Below are 18195 nucleotides of genomic sequence, written 5' to 3'. Positions count from 1 at the left end.
GAGACATACTCAGATCCCTATCACCAAAAGTAGATATAATCAATCTTAATTTTTTTTAACTAGTAAGTGAAAATGACATCTCTAGTTTGTATTTGTACCTTTTTAATTATGAGTGAGTTGAGTACTTTTAAATGTATTAACAGCCATTTTACGTGTGTCTGTCTTTTGATTTGATGCTTACTTTGATTTATACATTGCTGAACTTTTAGCTGTTTGAATATATGCAGAGCAGCACTGGAAAATATAAGCTATTAAAAAATCCAAAATAGGGAAAATATTTGGCTTGTTTGCTTATTCCAGACTCAGAGTATTAGTTGAAGAAACTGGGATACTCTTTTTGTTCTTTCTATATTATGCACCTGTTTCTGGTCTTAATTCTCATTCTTTGAGTGAGTTTATATGCTTAAACAGTAACTGACACCTTAGGCACTTAATATTTATTAGGTAAATGGTTTGGCATGAACATATAGCTAGGAATCTGATCACCAGGGTCCTAGCTTTGTAGTATTGGGGCTGTCACTATTCTCTTTTTTATGCTTTTATATTGGATAATTTAAACTGTTCAAAATTAGTCTTCTCTGTATAAAAATTTCATATTTGGACCAGGACTTGATTAAGTTTTCACTGAAAGATTTTGGTTGATCATGAACAGTACATTTTCCACCAAACTATTAAATTACTTCTGTCTCTGATACATGCACAATAGGTAGAGACATTTGGGGAGCAGTTTATCATCTAAGCAGGAACACATGTGTCATGGAGGGAGGGAGGAACTTAACTAGTGAAATGAACAGTCAGGGGAGTTGGTACTGATCAACGGTACTATGCTGGGTTTTTTTTCCAATTACGCACTTGTAGTAAAGGACAGTAGATGAATTAATTGTAGACAAAAAGAAATAGTATGTGATTGTGAAGAGTTCTCTTAGTATTAGCTAAAAACCCTAATAGTATTTGCAGAGACTACTCCAGACATTAATCTCATTTGGCAGCCTACAATTGCATTCACTTTTTTTTTTAAGATTTTTTTTAAAAATTTTTATTTTTTGAGGAGGAGGAGTTAATTAGGTTATTTATTTATTTATTTTTACATTTTTTAATTGAGTTATAGTCATTTTACAATGTTGTGTCAAATTCCAGTGTAGAGCACAGTTTTTCAGTTATACATGAACATACATATATTCATTGTCACATTTATTTTTTCGCTATGAGCTACCACAAGATCTTGTCTGTATTTCCCTGTGCTATACAGTATAAGTGAAGTAAGCCAGAAAGAGAAAGAAAAATACCATATGAGATTGCTCATATGTGGAATCTAAAAAAAAGAAGAACATAAATACAAAATAGAAACAGACTCATAGACATAGAATACAAACTTGTGGTTGCCAAGGGGGCGGAGGGTGGGAAGGGACAGACTAGGATCTCAAAATGTAGAATAGATAAACAAGATTATTTATTTATTTTTAATGGAGGTACTGGCGATTGAACCCAGGACCTTGTGTATGCTAGGCATGCACTCTACCACTGAGCTATACCTTCCTCCCTCCCCTAGTTGCATTCACTTTTAAATGAAATTTATCCAGTCTTCTAGCTAGATTCTTAGGTAAGTTCCTCCTGCTACCCTCGGTTCTGTCTTCTAGGTTCATTAGGTCAGATTATATTCTCCCTTTTTTCTCCTACTGTTAATAATTATCATCTTCTGTCTCCCATCCTAAGTACCTTTAACTACAGAGTCATAATCCTTAAAAGGCTGGTTAATTTTTTTTTTAATTTGGAGTTTGCAAAAGAGATAGAGATAATTTTCTTCTATTTTAATAATATTTTCTCAGAAAAGGTCATCGGTAGCTTGAATTAAAATTCTTTCCAAATCTCTACAAAAAACCTCGTTTAGTATAATTTGGCCCAGGAGGTGAAAATCTGCTTCAGTTGTCTTGCCTGCTGAATGGAGTTTATAATAGGATCTTTCAGACCTTCCAAATGCTTTTCCTGTCAACAGGGTGCAGTTATTTTAATATATCTACTTTTCCCACTGACTGACTCATCAAATCTCTTGCAAAACTCAGGGTCAGGCTGAGGAGATACATGGAAGGGTGAAATTGCAGTTGTAATGAATCAAGCTGAAGGCTTATGATTTATGAACTTTTCTCTGTGTGTGTGTGTGTGTGTGTGTGTGTGTGTGTGTAATTTTCAATTTAAAACAGTTTAGAAAGCAAGCAAGCAAATGAGTGGTGGGCCCTGGCATTTTTAGTTTTTACCAAGCATTCAGGGAAAAACAAGTCCACTCTACTGCAGTTTCTCTCAAGGAACAGAAAAACAAGTAAACATTCCCCAGCTCCGTTTGAGACTTGCATACTGTTGATACAAAAACTTAACAATGACAGTATGAGAACACTATAAGCCAATTTTACTTATGAGCACAGATACAAATATCCTAAATGACATATTTGCAATCTGAATCAAGCAACATACAGTTGACCCTTACAACATGGGCTTGAACTGCTCTGGTTGTCTTATACTTGCATTTTTTTCAATAGTAAATACTACAGTACTGCACAGTCTGTGGTTGGTTGAATGCACATGCAGAGGAGGAACCTTGGGTACAGGGGTCAAGTATGAGTTATACTTATTAACCCCCTGAATTATTTAAAAGTCAACTGTATTTTTAAAAATTACTCCTGTGACTAGTTGGATTTCTGCTGAAAATACATGATTGATGTATCATTAAATATATTTTTTAAAGAAACGAAAATACATAATCTGAGGGTACAGAGGCACAAACTGGCAGTATCGTCTTAAATTTGCTTATTACCACTTCACAACTTAATATATAGAGTTTTCATATATGCCCTCTCAAAGTGAACCTCTCCACAACCCTGAGAAAATGAAGATACAAACCCTGTGGAGCTTCACGCTCACACACAGGCTCACATTCAGACAGACCCCTTCTGACCTCTTGGGCACTGGGCTGGCCCAGTGAGCGGGATTTTTCTCCCCTCTTCCCTCTCTGGCCTGGTACCCACCCCATGACCAAGGAGCGGAGGCCCCAGAATGGGCTTCTCCCTCGTCCTCTTTCCTGCACTGGGACCGAAGCCTAACTATTAAGTTATATAATTCAGTGTTTAACATATTAAAGGAGAAACATAATATTAATAGTTGCAGAAAAAGCATTTGACTTGAAACATATCTAGTATTTAAATTCATGAGTTCATAATGATAATTTTAAAAACTGATCACCTGTGGACTATTCTAGTGAATCAATTCATTATTCTGAGAATGGGTCAATAAAGGGAAAGAATGAAGTAGTTATCTTACCTTTAACTATACCAATGAGTAACCAAATAGTAAATTAGAGGGAGTGTCTCTTTATAAAAGTACTTCAGCTAATAAATTAAGGAAGAATAATAGAATAAGAACACCATCATTTGTAACCCCTCATAAATCAATGGCTCTAGGCATTAATCATCAACAATTGCTAGTATCTCAAAAAGAAAGACATCCAGATGACATATACCTCCTGGCAGAAGATGAAAATACCATTTTGAAGGAGTTTTCCTCCCTCCCCCATAAAAATACTGAATGTGCTTAAGCCACTAGATCCAATTAGCAATTTGTAGGAAATAGAAAAATCAGAGCAACATGTTAAACAACATCTCATGGATGCGATCATCAAAATACAGACCTTCTGAAACTTTACTGAACACATGACATAGTTCCTTCAACAAATAATTTGCAAAGAAAAAGAATAGAAAAGAATAGAAAGCAACAGACTTAAAAGCTGTGGCAACCAGTCATAATGTGTGCCTTTCACATTGACTTAGTCACATAGTTCAGACCCAGACCTGTCCCACGGGAGATTAAGTAAATTTACTGCTCCTGTTCTGCCTGGCTCAGACCAATAAAGAACATTTGACAAGGGAGGAATCTGAGATTTGTCATAGGCCCAAATTGTAGTATTAGTGGTAATGGAAAAAAAAAGCAACATAGTAGAAACAATAGCACTACAATAAAAAAGTGTTTATAAAGACCATTAGTATACCATTTGTCAGTATGCCATAACAAATAGAAATCTGAAATCTTCAGTAGAGCCAGTCGCACTCCTGTCAGTTTTCGTCTGAATTGTGCAATGAAACACCAGTAAGTTTCCCAGTAGTGTCAGCATTATTTATATAGTAAAATGAGAAAAAGAAACATAATAGTGATCTGTTGAGCTGTTTCATTAAAAGCATTATTGAAGCCAGTCTCAGTAGGTATCCTCCAAAGGAATCTTCTTAGAATCCTGGAGAATTCTAAAACAGCCATAGGATATGGGTTTGGTTTGTAGTTCTTGCAGAGCAAATTATTTGCAATTCAGAAACTCTAGAATTTTTATTCCATTTGGGATTTCCTGGGGTCATAGTAGTGACCCAGACTTCTAAAGGCTGTACATCTGAAGTAGCATGATTTCCCACCAAGATGTTCAGACAGAATTGATCCATGCCTTTCAGTATAACCACTTCTGATTTCGTACCTGGTTGATCCATGCCTTTTGGTTAACCACTCCTGATGAGATCTTTGTTCCTTATCCAAAAAGCCTTGACTTTTCATAATTGACCAGGAGCTCTTTGGGACCACTGTGAGTAGATCCTGGGTAAAGCAATCTGGGGGGCATCATAGGTCTCATAAATGCAGGCAAAGTCTCCAGAGACATTCTCCTGCCTCCCCAAAATTAAGGAAGCAAGCAAATGGAAGTTGGGGCAGAAATATCCAGAACCAAAGTGTCTGAAAGTTAAGGTGGTTGCATCTGAAACTTGAGACTAGAGAGGCCCCAGACATAGAAATGCCAGGGCTATAGCAAGGGAAGCCAGAGCTTTAGGAGGTGGCTTAGACCAGCGGGCAGCAGGATGGGGCAGGATAGCTCTGAAGTCAAGTTTTTATAGTAGCCATATTGTCAGGCTATTGAATAGTAGGGAAGTCATATGCTGAGGCTGGGACTACTACTCCTGTAATCCTCAAGGCGGATGAACTGGTGCTGAGTCTGGGAAATAACACTATTAAATGTCTACATCAATAAAGGATGCAGTTAGGAAGATGAGCATACTACTCAGGAATGAAAGACTGTTCAAAGAGAAGGAAAACAACTAGTTGATATTTAAAAAATGAAGTTAAACAGTAGATTTGAAACAGGAGAAGAGTGTTTGTAAACAAAAAGAAAACTACACCTAGACATTTCTTAATGGAGCTGCAAGACACCTAAGAAGGAATAGAAGAGAATAACAGAATTCTCAACAATAAAACAGGTAAAAAATGTCTTAAGTGTTCACAAAAATGTAATTATCATAGAATCATGCTTAGTAAGACACTTGGGAATAAGGGCAAAATACAAACAATTGCAGATAAGTAAAAGCTGAGCACATTTTTCACCACGAGACTTGCTCTAAACTAGCGGTTTTCAACGAGGGACAACTTTGTCCCCCAAGGGCTATTTGGAAATATTTGGAGACATTTTGATGGTCACTGTTGGAGGTGCTCCGGGCACATAGTGACTAGATGGCCCAGGGATGCATTTAAACATCTTACAATGCACTGAACAGTCCCCCAGGGCAAATAATTATTTTTTCTGAAACTTCGTAGTGCTGAGTTTGAGAAACCCTTCTCTAAAGGAGTTCTAAAGGATGTACCTCACATGTAAGGAAAATGATCCCAGAAGACTAGTATTCTGAAATGATACAAAGAATATTGAACAAGTGAAATGGTAGATGCGGACCTTGACTCAAGTCAATATTGTCAGTATGAAATCATTTTAGTGTCTTGTTTGTGTATTAAAAAAATAGACTACTGGAAATAGCAGACAGTAATATTATGTTATTCTGGAGGAGAGAGTTGGAACTGACTGAAAGAATAGAAATAGAATGTGGAAACTCTAAGAGAGAAGAGAGAAAAAAATGGAGTAAGGAAAAATAAATCCAAAAATCCAGTAAGGAAATGAGAATGAGTCATAGAGAAAGAAGACCAAAGAGGAATAAAAAGACGGTAGAATTTAGTCCAAATAATTGCTAAGGTGATGGAATGAAGTTGACAATTAAAAAGACAGATTGTCATATTTTTTAAAATACAGATACTTGCAGTTTACAAGAGATCTACCTAAAGCATAAGGACCCAGGAAAAATGGGAAGTTGAAGGCAGGAAAGGATGTTTAACCAAAAGATAGCTGGTATAGTTATCATATTTTTCCTTACACTGTCATAGGATTTATTCTGCTTTCTTTCTGGCTTCCTAAACTAGGTACTTAGCTTGTGTAATTTTTATTCGTTTTACTTTGCTAATGTAAAATTTTAAAGCAGTAACTTTCACGTGAAGTGCTATTTTTGCTGGATCCTACAAGTTTCAATAGGTAGTGTTTTTATTGTCAAAGTGTGTGGGTTTTTTTTTTTTTTAATTTCTAAATCTGCAAGGATTTTTAACTTTATCTTTTTATAATTAAATTCTAACTTAATTACCAAGATCATGGTTTATATTATATCTGTTTGAAATTTGTTCTGTCTTTAAGATCTAGTATTTGATAAATTTCCATGTGTAAATTTTCCATGTATGTTTGATTACAAAGTATATTCTCTAATTTTGGAAGCAGAACTCTACATCCGTTAAGGTCAAGGTTTTTCATTGTGTTACTGAGATTTCTTTACCCTGGCTATTTTTGTCTGCTTCATTTATCAATTACTGAGAAAAGTATGAAAAACCTCCTTGTGTGCTGGTAGATTTGTCAATTTCTTGATATAATTCTATCCATTTTTGCCTCAGATATTTTGAGGCATGGATGGATTGGTGGGTGATTGGATGGATGGGTGGGTGGATATGGTAGGTGGTCTTTTAGGTTGGTGCCTATCACTCCTTTCTTCCTGGTATCCATGCCCTTGTTAACCTTCTCTCCTTTGAGTGAGAGCTGTACTTAATCCTGATTAATAGAACATGGCAAAAGCATGTCAGTTTCAAATGAGATTATAAAGACTGTTGTCTGTCTTGCACTCCCTCTCTGGCTCTTAGATGGCTTGCTTTGAGGAAATCCAGCTGCCATGCTATAAGCTAACCTATGGAAAGGCCCATGTGGCAAGGAACTGAAAAAGGCCCTTGGCCCACAGCCTAAAAAGAACTGAATTCTGCCAACAGCTGTGTAGATGAGGTTGAAGGTGGATCTTATCCAGACCTTCAGATGAGACCAGAGCCCTGGCAGGAGACTCTGAAGCAGAGGGACCAGCTATGCCGTACCCATATTCTTAGCCCCTCCTAACTATGAGATGATACGTATGTGTTAAGCCACTAAATTTGGGGGTAATATGTAACACAAAAAGAGATAACTATAAACAATAGGTGTATGTGTAAAACGTATATACTTTGTTGGTGAATTAAACCTTTTGTCATATGATTACCCTCTCACCCATAGTAAAGCTTTTGTCTTAAAATTTTTATCTGTGAGTAATAAAACTGTATCAGCTTTATTTTGGTTAGTATTTGCCTGATACATCTCTTACCTTTAGTTTTAGCCTTTGTGTGTCCATGTTACGTCTCTTGCCTGGATTTTGTTGTCTAATCCAGTCTGTCAATCTTTATGTTTTAACTTATGAATTTTGTCTATTTGCCTTATTATTGATATATTTGAACTGTTCTGCGGTCCTAAATTATTATTTCAGTTTTTTTCCACTTTTTGTTTCATTTTTAGTCCCTTACTTAAAAAAAAAAAATGCTATCTATGTTTACCCCGTCCCCAAAATAATGGAAATAACATTAACACAGACTCATATCACGCTCTCCCCAGCTCCAACCCCGATCATGTTGTTATTATCTAGAAGAGGTCAGCTTGAAAAGGAGCGACTACTCAGTAAATGGGTTTGGAAGAACTATCCATTTGCTAACTACCTGATCTGGTTTCTTCCTATCTTTCTAGCCACTCTGCCCTTTCCTAACTCTATTTTGGCCATGTTATCCATTCTGTTTTATGAATCCATTAAGATTGTTTCTGTTTTAGGATCTTTTTAAATTGCTGTTCCCTCTGCCTGAAATGCAGGTTTTTCCTGACCATCCAATGCCAGTGATGTGCTACAGCCAGCTCATATCAGTAGTATGCATCTCTTCCCCAAACCATGTTCAGTGACTTCACATGAGTAACTTAAAATTAGCACATGGGAGTATTTATACCACGGAAATTGGCAAATACTATAAATCAGTATTTTTTAAAATTCTGAAGAGCCCGCTTACCAGCACTCTAATGATCTTACCTGAAGTTGTATGTTTTTCCCATCCCCAGTCATAATCTGTCCCAGTACTTGCTTCATTTTCTCCATTGAACTTACAATTTTTTTTTAAGTTTTTTTGTCTTCTGTAATTTCAGTATACACACAATGGGAGTATAGTCTTTAACTGCCCTGTCTACTGCTATATCCCTAGTGCCCAGCATATCGTAAGAATTGAATAAATACTTGTTGAATTAATTGAATAAATGAATTACTCAAAAATGGTGATAATTTTAAGCTGTGTCATTCTCTTTAGAATTTTTTGGACCCATTACAGAAAGGAAAATAATTGCATTTTCCTTTCTTATGACTTTTTATTATGGGAATTTCCAAAGGTACAGTAAAGTAAATAACATAGCATAATGAACCTTTATGAACCCATCACCCAGCTTCAGCAGTGTTGCAAATCTATTTTCAAGCCCCCACAAATTTTTTCCTGGAATACTTAAAGAAAATTTGAGAGATCAGATGATTTTATTTACTCTTTAAAATGAAAAATAAAAAAAACCCAGTTCATATTCACATTCCTCTGATTATTTCCTGACATTTGGCTTGAGTCAGGATTCTAACAAGTTTCACATGTTGAAATTGATTGGCATGTCATCTTAAGTCTCTTAATTTATAAGTTCACCTTTTTAAATTTATGCCATTTTATTTGTTGAAGAAATCAGATTGTCATGTGGAATTTTCCACATTCTGAATTTGATGATTGCATCTTTGTGATGATGTTTAACATGATAGATTTAGAGGCTTGGTTAGATTCAGCTTCCATTCTTTGGGGCAAGAATACCTTGTAGGTCGCACAGTGAATTTCTCATTGTATTGCATTAGAAGGTTGTATTGTCCCACTTTTAGTAATTGTAAGATGGGTCGTTGGGTTCCAGATCACCCTGATCTATTCTTTATGGAGTTTACGCCGCAGCCTTTTAATTAATGGTTTTAGCAACCGTTGATGATCACTCCTCAGATTTGTTCTTTATTAGAGGTTGAAAATTGGTGATTTTTTTCTAATTATATCTGCATTTATTGGCTAGAATGTTTCTATAATGAAATTTTCTTAACTATTTGGTTACCCTAAAATACAGTTGGTACAGAAAAGGCAGAATAATTGCTTGATTCCTTCCGTTATTTTTCAGACTTCAGTGTTGTTTCCATAGTAACTCTGTGAAGGTGACTAGTTGTTTTAAGTGCTTGAATTTCAGTTCATCACATTCTTTATTTTTAGTGTTCACATTATCCTGATTTTAGCCAGTGGGAATCCCTTCAGGTGGTCTCTTCTGTCCTTTGATATGACAATTATTTTGATAGCTTGTTGAGTATTTCCTAAGCTCATCTTATATATTGAAGGTTATAGGACTTTAAATTAATTCTTTAATTTTTATGTTAATGTCTATTTCCTCAGTATTTAAAATCTTAGTTCTTAATGACATTTACACAATTTTTAAATGTTCTCTCTTTCTCACTCTCCTACCAGATGATTTTACTTATATAACTTTTACACAATTAAAGAACCAAAGTTAAGAAAGCACAAACTCCTCTACTATTTTAGGGAACCCAATCTCTTTTTCTTTTTTTTTCTCCTCATAGCTGGTTCACCAAATTTTTGTAGGGTGTGCCTCTTTTCACATAAAAAGATACGTGGCAAGTGTTTGTACAGAAATAACACTTGGTTAAATGACCTAATGTCGTTTATGAAAGGTCAGACAGCCCTGAAGGCAGAGGGCTTTTACTGCCGTTATCAACAGCAACAGTGTGTAAAGAAAGTAGCCTTGGGGTGTCAGCGTTGTACGCTGAGTAGTGCTCAGTGACTATTCAATTTTTTTTATCCTAGATTTGGGTAATATTAAGAGTAGCATCGCTGTAGGCTAGAATCCTAAAAGAATACTGTTTTTGGAGGCCTTCATAGTGTTAAGAAAAGGAACGACCTTTACTTCTTATCGATTTGTTTTTGCTCCTGTTCGAGAGGGACTCACCTTCTGCAAGCAATGCTGATTGAGTTCTACCACTCTCAGATGGAAATTTGAATATGAAAATGGGTTCTGTTGTTACAGAGGCAACATGCTGTTATTTGGTGCTGATGCTTCTACAATATCAATGAAAAACTAACTAGGTTTACTTTTTTTTCCAGATGATGGGCATAAGAAAGCTCGAAATGCTTATCTTAACAATTCCAATTATGAAGAAGGAGATGAATATTTTGATAAAAATTTGGCACTCTTTGAGGTAATATTTGGGAGAAAACCAGGGAAGAGATTTCAGGAACAGAGGTTTTTCAAGATCACTGTTTCCCATCCCATTTAGTTTTAAAACATTGCCGGTTGGATAATTTAATAATTAATTGTTAAAATATAGTACTTATTACAGCTTGTCAGTGTAGTTGATTTAATCTGTATAATCTAATTTTTGCTAATAATGAATAGCCACTGAATCAAATTTCTATGAAATAAAGGGGAAGGAATGTTGATACCACAGGCATATCGAGAACTTTGCTATCTCATTTAGCTAGGGTTTAAATGTTTACAGTGGAATCATCTGCTAAGTATAAAGTAGTGTACTTTTCAACTCTGTGTTTGGGATGACTGTCATTTACCTTAGAACTATTAACCAAAAATCAGGGTAGGAAGCAGGTTGCTACAGTAAGAGGATCCGTATGTCTTATCTGACTAAGACAGCATGGACTCTGGTGGGATCTGTGGCCACGTTGTTGAAAGGACCCTGATTTAGTCTAGCACTGCCTTTACTTTGGACAGTGATTTGAGTGCCACTTTTCTCAGTGTACCTATTTTTTAAATGATATTTTCTCTTAGCTTCCTTCAAGAAAAGGTCTGCGGTGAATATTTGGTTCAGTCACAAAAGCTTTTGATTGATCTGTTCATGCTTGTGCTATGAATTATAGCTATAAATGTTAGCAGACCGTTAGCAGTACTTTGGTTAAAGATTATATTAACCTTTAGGAGGTTACAGCTATCCGTAGGGGCCAGTGTGGTTTTGTTTTTACTGTAACGTTAAGCTATTAGAAAGAATCATAAAGCTTTTCATTTAAAAATTGTCTAAGTACTCATTATTTGCCCTGGTTATGTATTATAATGTGAGGGAAGAATAAAGTGTCATTAAATTTTCTTAAAATATTTACCTGTGAATTATTTTCTCCTTTACTTAGCAATTTTCTGATAGAGGGGTCATTTTGATGCTTATTTCCAGTGTTCATCATTCATTTCTTCCTCATTTCTGGCTTTGTAGGAAGAAATGGACACCAGACCGAAGGTGTCTTCTCTCCTCAACCGCATGGCCAATTACACTAACCTGACACAAGGAGCAAAGGAACATGAAGAGGCGGAGAACATCTCCGAGGGGAAAAAGAAGCCCGCCAAGGTGAGGCCTTGGAATAACAAGGATGAATGGAAAGAGCCCCACAGACAAAAAAAGGAGGAGGTGTCCGGGGCATCACTCTCTGCTCAAGGACTGCTGACTACGTGATCTATCCCAGCCCTGTTCTAGGCACTGGGGAGGGGGGTCGTAGCACAAAGAGAGCATACAGCGTCCCGCTGTCATGCAGACTAAATTCTAGTGTGGCAAGACAGTCCTTAAGCTGTTTGACTATGTTAAATTATACAGTGTATTAAGTGTTGGTAAATGCTCTAACAGAATATAAGCAAGGTAAGGAGACTGAGACTCACCAGGAAGAGAGCCAGGGCTGGGGAGGGGGTTGCTATTTTAGAGAGGTTGTCAGGGAAAGCCCTTCTGACACGTGATTTTTGAGCAGAGACCTAACTAGGATGAGGGAGTGAGCCATTTAATAGCTGGGAGACGAGCAGTTCAGGGAGAGAGAATAGGACTTAAAAAAAAAAAGGTATCCACACCCATCTAGGATGCCACCTCTCTGCTGTGAAGTTGTGGGGGTTTTCAAAGACCAAATATCAGTTTTTCTCAAAATGAAAATATGGAACAATATTACAAATTAGCTTCTTGGTTGTTCAAGGGGAAAATGACCCTCAGATCTTCATTTTATCTACTACTTTTACCAACTGCTATGAAAGAGTTATGCCAGATTCTGAAGGAATTCCATAAAGTCATTATTCCATTTTTTTTAAAAAGAGAAGGCTAATGGCTTTTAAGAACAGAAGATTTTAAATTGTTGAGGGTACACTTAATAGTTTATTTATGGTCAAAAGCCTGTGTAAAAACCTATGTGGAGACCTATGTAAAGTAAAAACCTATAGCTCAAAGGTATGGTGATAGACATTTGTTAAGATGGAGGGTGGGTCTTTTAAAAGATGTTGCTTAGACTTATCATCTCAGCTTTGCAATTAATACAGTAGTCAGGGCCCAAGTTTTTATGCAGAAGTAAAGGCATAAAAGCACCTGTCTGGATGACTGTATGATTTTTTTCTTTTGTCAACATTTCTTTCCAGACCCCACAGATGGGTACCTTCATGGGTGTCTACCTCCCGTGTCTACAAAATATTTTTGGAGTGATCCTGTTTTTACGCCTCACGTGGGTGGTGGGCACAGCTGGAGTTCTGCAGGCCTTTGCAATTGTCCTTATCTGCTGCTGCTGTGTAAGTCCCGAGTTGGCTCCTGGAGATCACCTACAATACTGAGAGAGCTCAGGAATATCATTCTTGACCTCTTCAGGAATAAAAGAAAGAATATATCCTGGGGAAAGACTCACGATCCCAACAGGAGAGATTGTTTTGATATTAAAATCTAAAGGATTTTCAGTTATTTAGTGTCATTTATTTGCTGTTTATATCTGTAATATGATATACTTGAAGTTACGAAAAAAAACTTCCATAGGGAGTAGGAGATATGGTCCCTGACTTCAAAGAATTCAGAATACAAACCACTTGAGTTTGATAACACCAATGTTGTGGCAGAAAATGTTAGAAAATGTGAGGTACTACTCCAGTACAGTACTGATAAACAAAACTGATTGTTGTTTGAGGGTAAGAGATATTTGAATTGTTTTGAAGTCTCATCCACTGTCCCTTCCCTGGAAATTCAGGTGTTCTTTCCAGGTCCTCTCTCCATTGTACTGAGAACACTCTGATCTTCCTTTAAACTTCTCTTATCTGTGTATCCCAGCCACCTCTCTCAATTTTATTGTAAGTTGATAGATTATTATAAAAATTTTATGTTATTATTCAGCTGTCTACTGACTCCTTTTACTGTCACCACTATACATTATACTCAGCTGACTACTGTGCAAAGCAGGGTAAACAGACATAGCCGTGTCATTAATAACATAGTTATACCACCATTTTTTTTTTCAGTTTCTTAGTCTTTAAACTTCAGGGCCATATTTGGCCCCTTGATTGCCTCTCGCATCTAATCATCTATCAAGGCCAATCAAGTCTGCCTCTGAAATCTCTTACTTTCAGCCGTTTCTTTCTGTTCCCACTTCTACCACTGCCGTCCTTACCTCCCACTGAGCTACTCCAGTAGCCTACTAACAAGTCACTCTGCCTCCATCTACTCCCTACCTGCAGTCCATTCTGCCCTCTGTCGCTGCCAGGTAATGTTTCTGAAACACAGTTCTTATGAGTCTTCAACGGTTCCCCTTCTTAATGAATTTTGTTCTTGTTATTGTAGCCAGTCTTTAGTCAGTTTCCAATCTGTTTTCCAAGTTTTTAGCTACGAAACCAGGGCAAGATCAGTGGTTCTTAATAGCACCTAACCCCCTGATTACGACGTAGGATCATTTTAACAGAACACACCAGATACTTAGGAGTATGACGAGTGTGATGTGTTGAAGGGCATTATCTCATTTCTGTACCATTCGGTGTGGCAGGAAACTCCCTCCATACAAGTAGGTAGAGTTAAATATTCAGTAAGTGCTCTGAGGTCCACAGAGGGGAACATAGTACAAAAATGTTGTCTTTTTACAGTAACAGTCTTCTCCTGTCCCTTTCTTTACAGACAATGTTGACCGCTATCTCCATGAGTGCCATTGCCACAAATGGAGTGGTGCCAGGTCAGTAGCTGTGACTGGATTTCAGGGTCAGTCAGTGCTTACTGTGTGTTTGTCCTATAAAGCCAGAGGTGCAGAATTCCAAGGACCAGAATACTGTGGTCTGTTGGCCATGGACACTAACACCATTCGACTTTAGAATACCTTCTTTAAAAACCTCTTTATGTTTTAAGCCAGAATCCCTAATTTCTGTTGCATTGTTAGCTTCTTTTAGTTAGAATATATATTTTATTGGGCTATCTCATGCCTGTAGTAAATATCCTTTGATTTTTTTTTAAAGTAATACTGACAAATCGTGCTGGTTTATTTGGAGCATTTGATGTGCAGTATAAGGGTTCATCTTTTACTTCCACTAGGAAATCTACTTTTTATCACATTCAAGGTTTTCAAAACCCTAAAACATTTATCCTCCTTATTTACGACTCGTTTACATTCTTCTTACTAACATACTTTATCCTGTTCACCTTCTGTTTTGTCTTTTAGCTGGGGGCTCATACTTTATGATTTCCCGAGCACTGGGCCCAGAGTTTGGTGGGGCTGTTGGCCTCTGCTTTTATCTTGGTACCACATTTGCAGCAGCCATGTATATCCTTGGTGCCATTGAAATTTTTCTGGTGAGTAGTGATTTAATTGTGTCTACCGTGTAGAAAAGATAGAGATTGGGATTTATTTTGCCATTTGATCTCAAAGCTTCTGAGAAGTCAGCTATAGGAGTCAGCCAAGTGATTGACTGCTAACCTGTTACTGACTTCCTTCTGGGAATATGAGTCAGAAGGTTGGGGGTATCCTTTGCCTGCCTGCTCCTTCCTCTCCCATACAGTCACCACTACCCTGCCACCTCAACCAAGAAGTTAAAATCTCGGAGGCAAGACTTACACTAATGGGGAAAAAGTAAAATAAAGTTTATCTTTTTTTGTCTTTATCCTAATGAAATAAAATGTTTTTCATTTCTTTATTTATTCACTGGGATATATTTTTTTACTATTTGAAGTAATAGTAGAAGTAGGACTCAAGATAATCGTTACAATTATTTTATATAATAGATTTGAATAGATTATTAACACACTGCTTGTTTTTTCCATTTGGATGTATAAGTATTCAGAACAGCATATAGATTGTTCTGTATATCAATGATATCTCATGTCTGTAGGCATTTTAGATACAAATAGGAATTAGGGAATTAGGGTAAGTCTCCAGTCATTTTCTGTCTCAGTTTTGCTTTCCTTTGTGAAAGCAGATGTAGAGGACAACAGCCCTTTTATTTAATTACCTTGACCTCCTTTCTACTTCATTTCTTAACAGGTGTATATTGTCCCCCGAGCTGCCATCTTTCGTAGTGATGACGCGCTCAAGGAGTCGGCCGCCATGCTGAATAACATGCGTGTCTATGGCACGGCCTTCTTGGTCCTCATGGTATTGGTGGTGTTCATCGGCGTGCGCTATGTGAACAAGTTCGCCTCACTCTTTCTGGCCTGTGTCATTGTGTCCATCTTGGCCATCTATGCTGGAGCCATCAAGTCTTCTTTTGCCCCTCCACACTTCCCGTACGTGCCTGTCTCTCTGACTAGCTGTCATTATTGGGTATTTCTTGACGACATCTGGTGATGTGATCATTCTAAGTCAGAATTTCAAGTCTCTCGAAGATTTTCCCCTTGGATAAGCCTAGTTAGCATCTATGCAGGAAGCCTCCCAGCAAATTGTGTTGTGTTGATCCTCTTCCTTGTGTCCCAAGCATAGAACTGGAGTCTGTGACCATCATTTGAATATAGATAGTAGGTTTTTCAAAACCTCCTAATTATGACTGTGCATATTTGAACTATTCATGAAGGGCTCTTCAGACAACATAGTTATTGCCAGCAACCTTTATGAAGTATTGAGATGTTAGGTTCCTTTTATTAAAGAAAAACGAAGAGAGTCAAGGAAACCTAAACTCCTACCTAAGTATTTATAATTAAATTTTTTATTCTGCTGTTAATACAATAATGGACTTTCATCTCATAAAATAAAGGGAAATAAATGTCACATCATCATTTGCATGTATATCCCTCTACATGTAGATTACATTACATACCACAAGTACTGCAGGTACCTTAAGATATATTTTTTGAAGTGGTAATGGATTTGTACAGATTTGTGATTCATAGGCTGACCTGTTTCCCGTTTGACTAGTAGTGTGGGGACTAGCCAGCACTGGGTGTTGTTTATAACCTTTATAGAGTGACTGTCTTTGAAAAATCATCCAGATCATCCAGGGATCAAACTCATCTGCCTTATGTTGATTTAACCTGACTGATTACAGAAAAGTAGATTTTTCAAGATGAAAAAACAAGTCCATAGAGATTAAATGACTTGCCCGAAAACTAATTAATGGCAGAGCAAGAGCATCAGCTCTGTGATCTCCTGACTCGCAGCCCAGTATTTCTTCTGTTGTGCTAAGTGATGTTGGTCGTAGACTCCGTCACACACTTTCAGCGGCTCATCTAGGGCTGCCAAGTAACTGAAGGCCCACTTGAGTCAGAAAGTACTGAAGACTGCATTCTGCCTGTATCTTAACTTGGGAAATTCCATTTTGTCTCAAGTTCTCCTTTGGTGTTCCTCCTCTTTTTGGGTGGCTAAAAGTTCATGATGTGGGGTCTTTTCTTTAAAATATTTCAGCAAAACAAACTAAAAAAAGTGAGAGGAGTGCATGAAACAAGACTGGGAAATGTTGAGAGTTGTTGAAGTTTAGTAATGGGTACATGGTTTATTGTGTATTTACGCTGTCCTTTTGCAGATTTTGTTACATGCTTTATTCCTCCCGAGAGGTATTTTAACTGTGGATGTATTATTCCTTTGTTCGTATTTATATCTCTGAGTTAAAGAAAAAAATAAAATCAGCAGTTTGTATTTGTATTATTCATAAATACCCTCGCTCCCACTGGGTGTAGGCTTAAGTTCAAAAACAGTTTTCTATTAGTCTACTGAGGAAAGGTCTAATTCTAGCCAAGCTGTCTTCCTTGAACAGTAGCCAGAAGGTTTGGCCTTTTGCATAACATTTTCAAGGGGGTTGTTTTGAACATAAGGCTTTTTCTTAGGCCAGAAAGAAAGGGGTGAATTTTGTTTGAAGAAGAACAAAAGGACTCTAGGATTCTTTTAAGCCTGACAATTGGTTAATAGCCAAGAAATTCTGTAAGATAATTCAGCACATCTTCAGACTATCTGAATTCTATCATTGCTACCTACCACCTGTGGGACCTCAGGCAGACTACTTTTTCTCCCTAAACTTCAGTTCTTCCATCCACAAAATAGAATTACTAATAGTATTTTATGAGAACGTAAGGATTAAATTGGCAGAAAATGTAAGACACCATTTACAGAGGTAGTCAATTAATATTAGTTCCTTTTCCATCCATGATACTGAAAACTCTTAGAGATAAGATTTTTTTCCTTCACAAACCTATATACTAACCTATTTGTAACCTATTTTCTTTTTTAAAATACCTTTTTTCCTCTTGCTTTATCTTTCTCCTTGTTTTCATTTAGGGTCTGCATGCTGGGTAACCGCACCCTTTCATCAAGACACATTGATATTTGCTCAAAGACCAAGGAAATTAACAACATGACAGTACCTTCAAAGCTATGGGGCTTCTTCTGTAACTCAAGTCAGTTTTTCAATGCTACCTGTGATGAATACTTTGTTCACAATAATGTCACTTCAATCCAGGGCATCCCTGGATTGGCTAGCGGTGTTATTACAGGTGAGTTAAAAAGGTTTGGGGACACCTTTTTAAAAAAAATTTTTCTCTCAGGAAAATCTTAGCCTCTTCTGTTGTCCCTGAATACTCACCACCACAGTGCCTCTTCCCTCCTTAAATTCAGCATCCTTCTGCTTTTCTTTTAGTGAAAGTATCCTTTTTTCAGGACTCCCTTGCTGTGTTGTCTGTTAAACTTTATTGCTTTTGAAATCAGAGCTGAGCAAATCAC

At 37.0% G+C, this 18195-nt stretch overlaps 1 protein-coding gene across 7 annotated transcripts in view; it reads left to right on the top strand.

Moving 5' to 3' along the window:
* Positions 1-18195, top strand: part of SLC12A6 (solute carrier family 12 member 6) — an 83290-nt gene that overhangs the window by 47034 nt on the left and 18061 nt on the right. For all 7 annotated transcript variants that reach the window (XM_006194838.3, XM_014567850.2, XM_006194839.3 and 4 more), the window contains 7 exons: positions 10390-10484; positions 11502-11633; positions 12674-12820; positions 14181-14235; positions 14716-14846; positions 15535-15776; positions 17755-17969. In XM_006194838.3, coding sequence (XP_006194900.1) covers positions 10390-10484; positions 11502-11633; positions 12674-12820; positions 14181-14235; positions 14716-14846; positions 15535-15776; positions 17755-17969 — 1017 coding nt within the window. The remainder of the gene's footprint in view (positions 1-10389; positions 10485-11501; positions 11634-12673; positions 12821-14180; positions 14236-14715; positions 14847-15534; positions 15777-17754; positions 17970-18195) is intronic.

Source organism: Camelus ferus, chromosome 6 (assembly GCF_009834535.1).
Source record: "Camelus ferus isolate YT-003-E chromosome 6, BCGSAC_Cfer_1.0, whole genome shotgun sequence".
NCBI classification, from domain to species: Eukaryota; Metazoa; Chordata; class Mammalia; order Artiodactyla; family Camelidae; genus Camelus; species Camelus ferus.
This window is presented reverse-complemented; position numbering and strand designations above follow the sequence as displayed.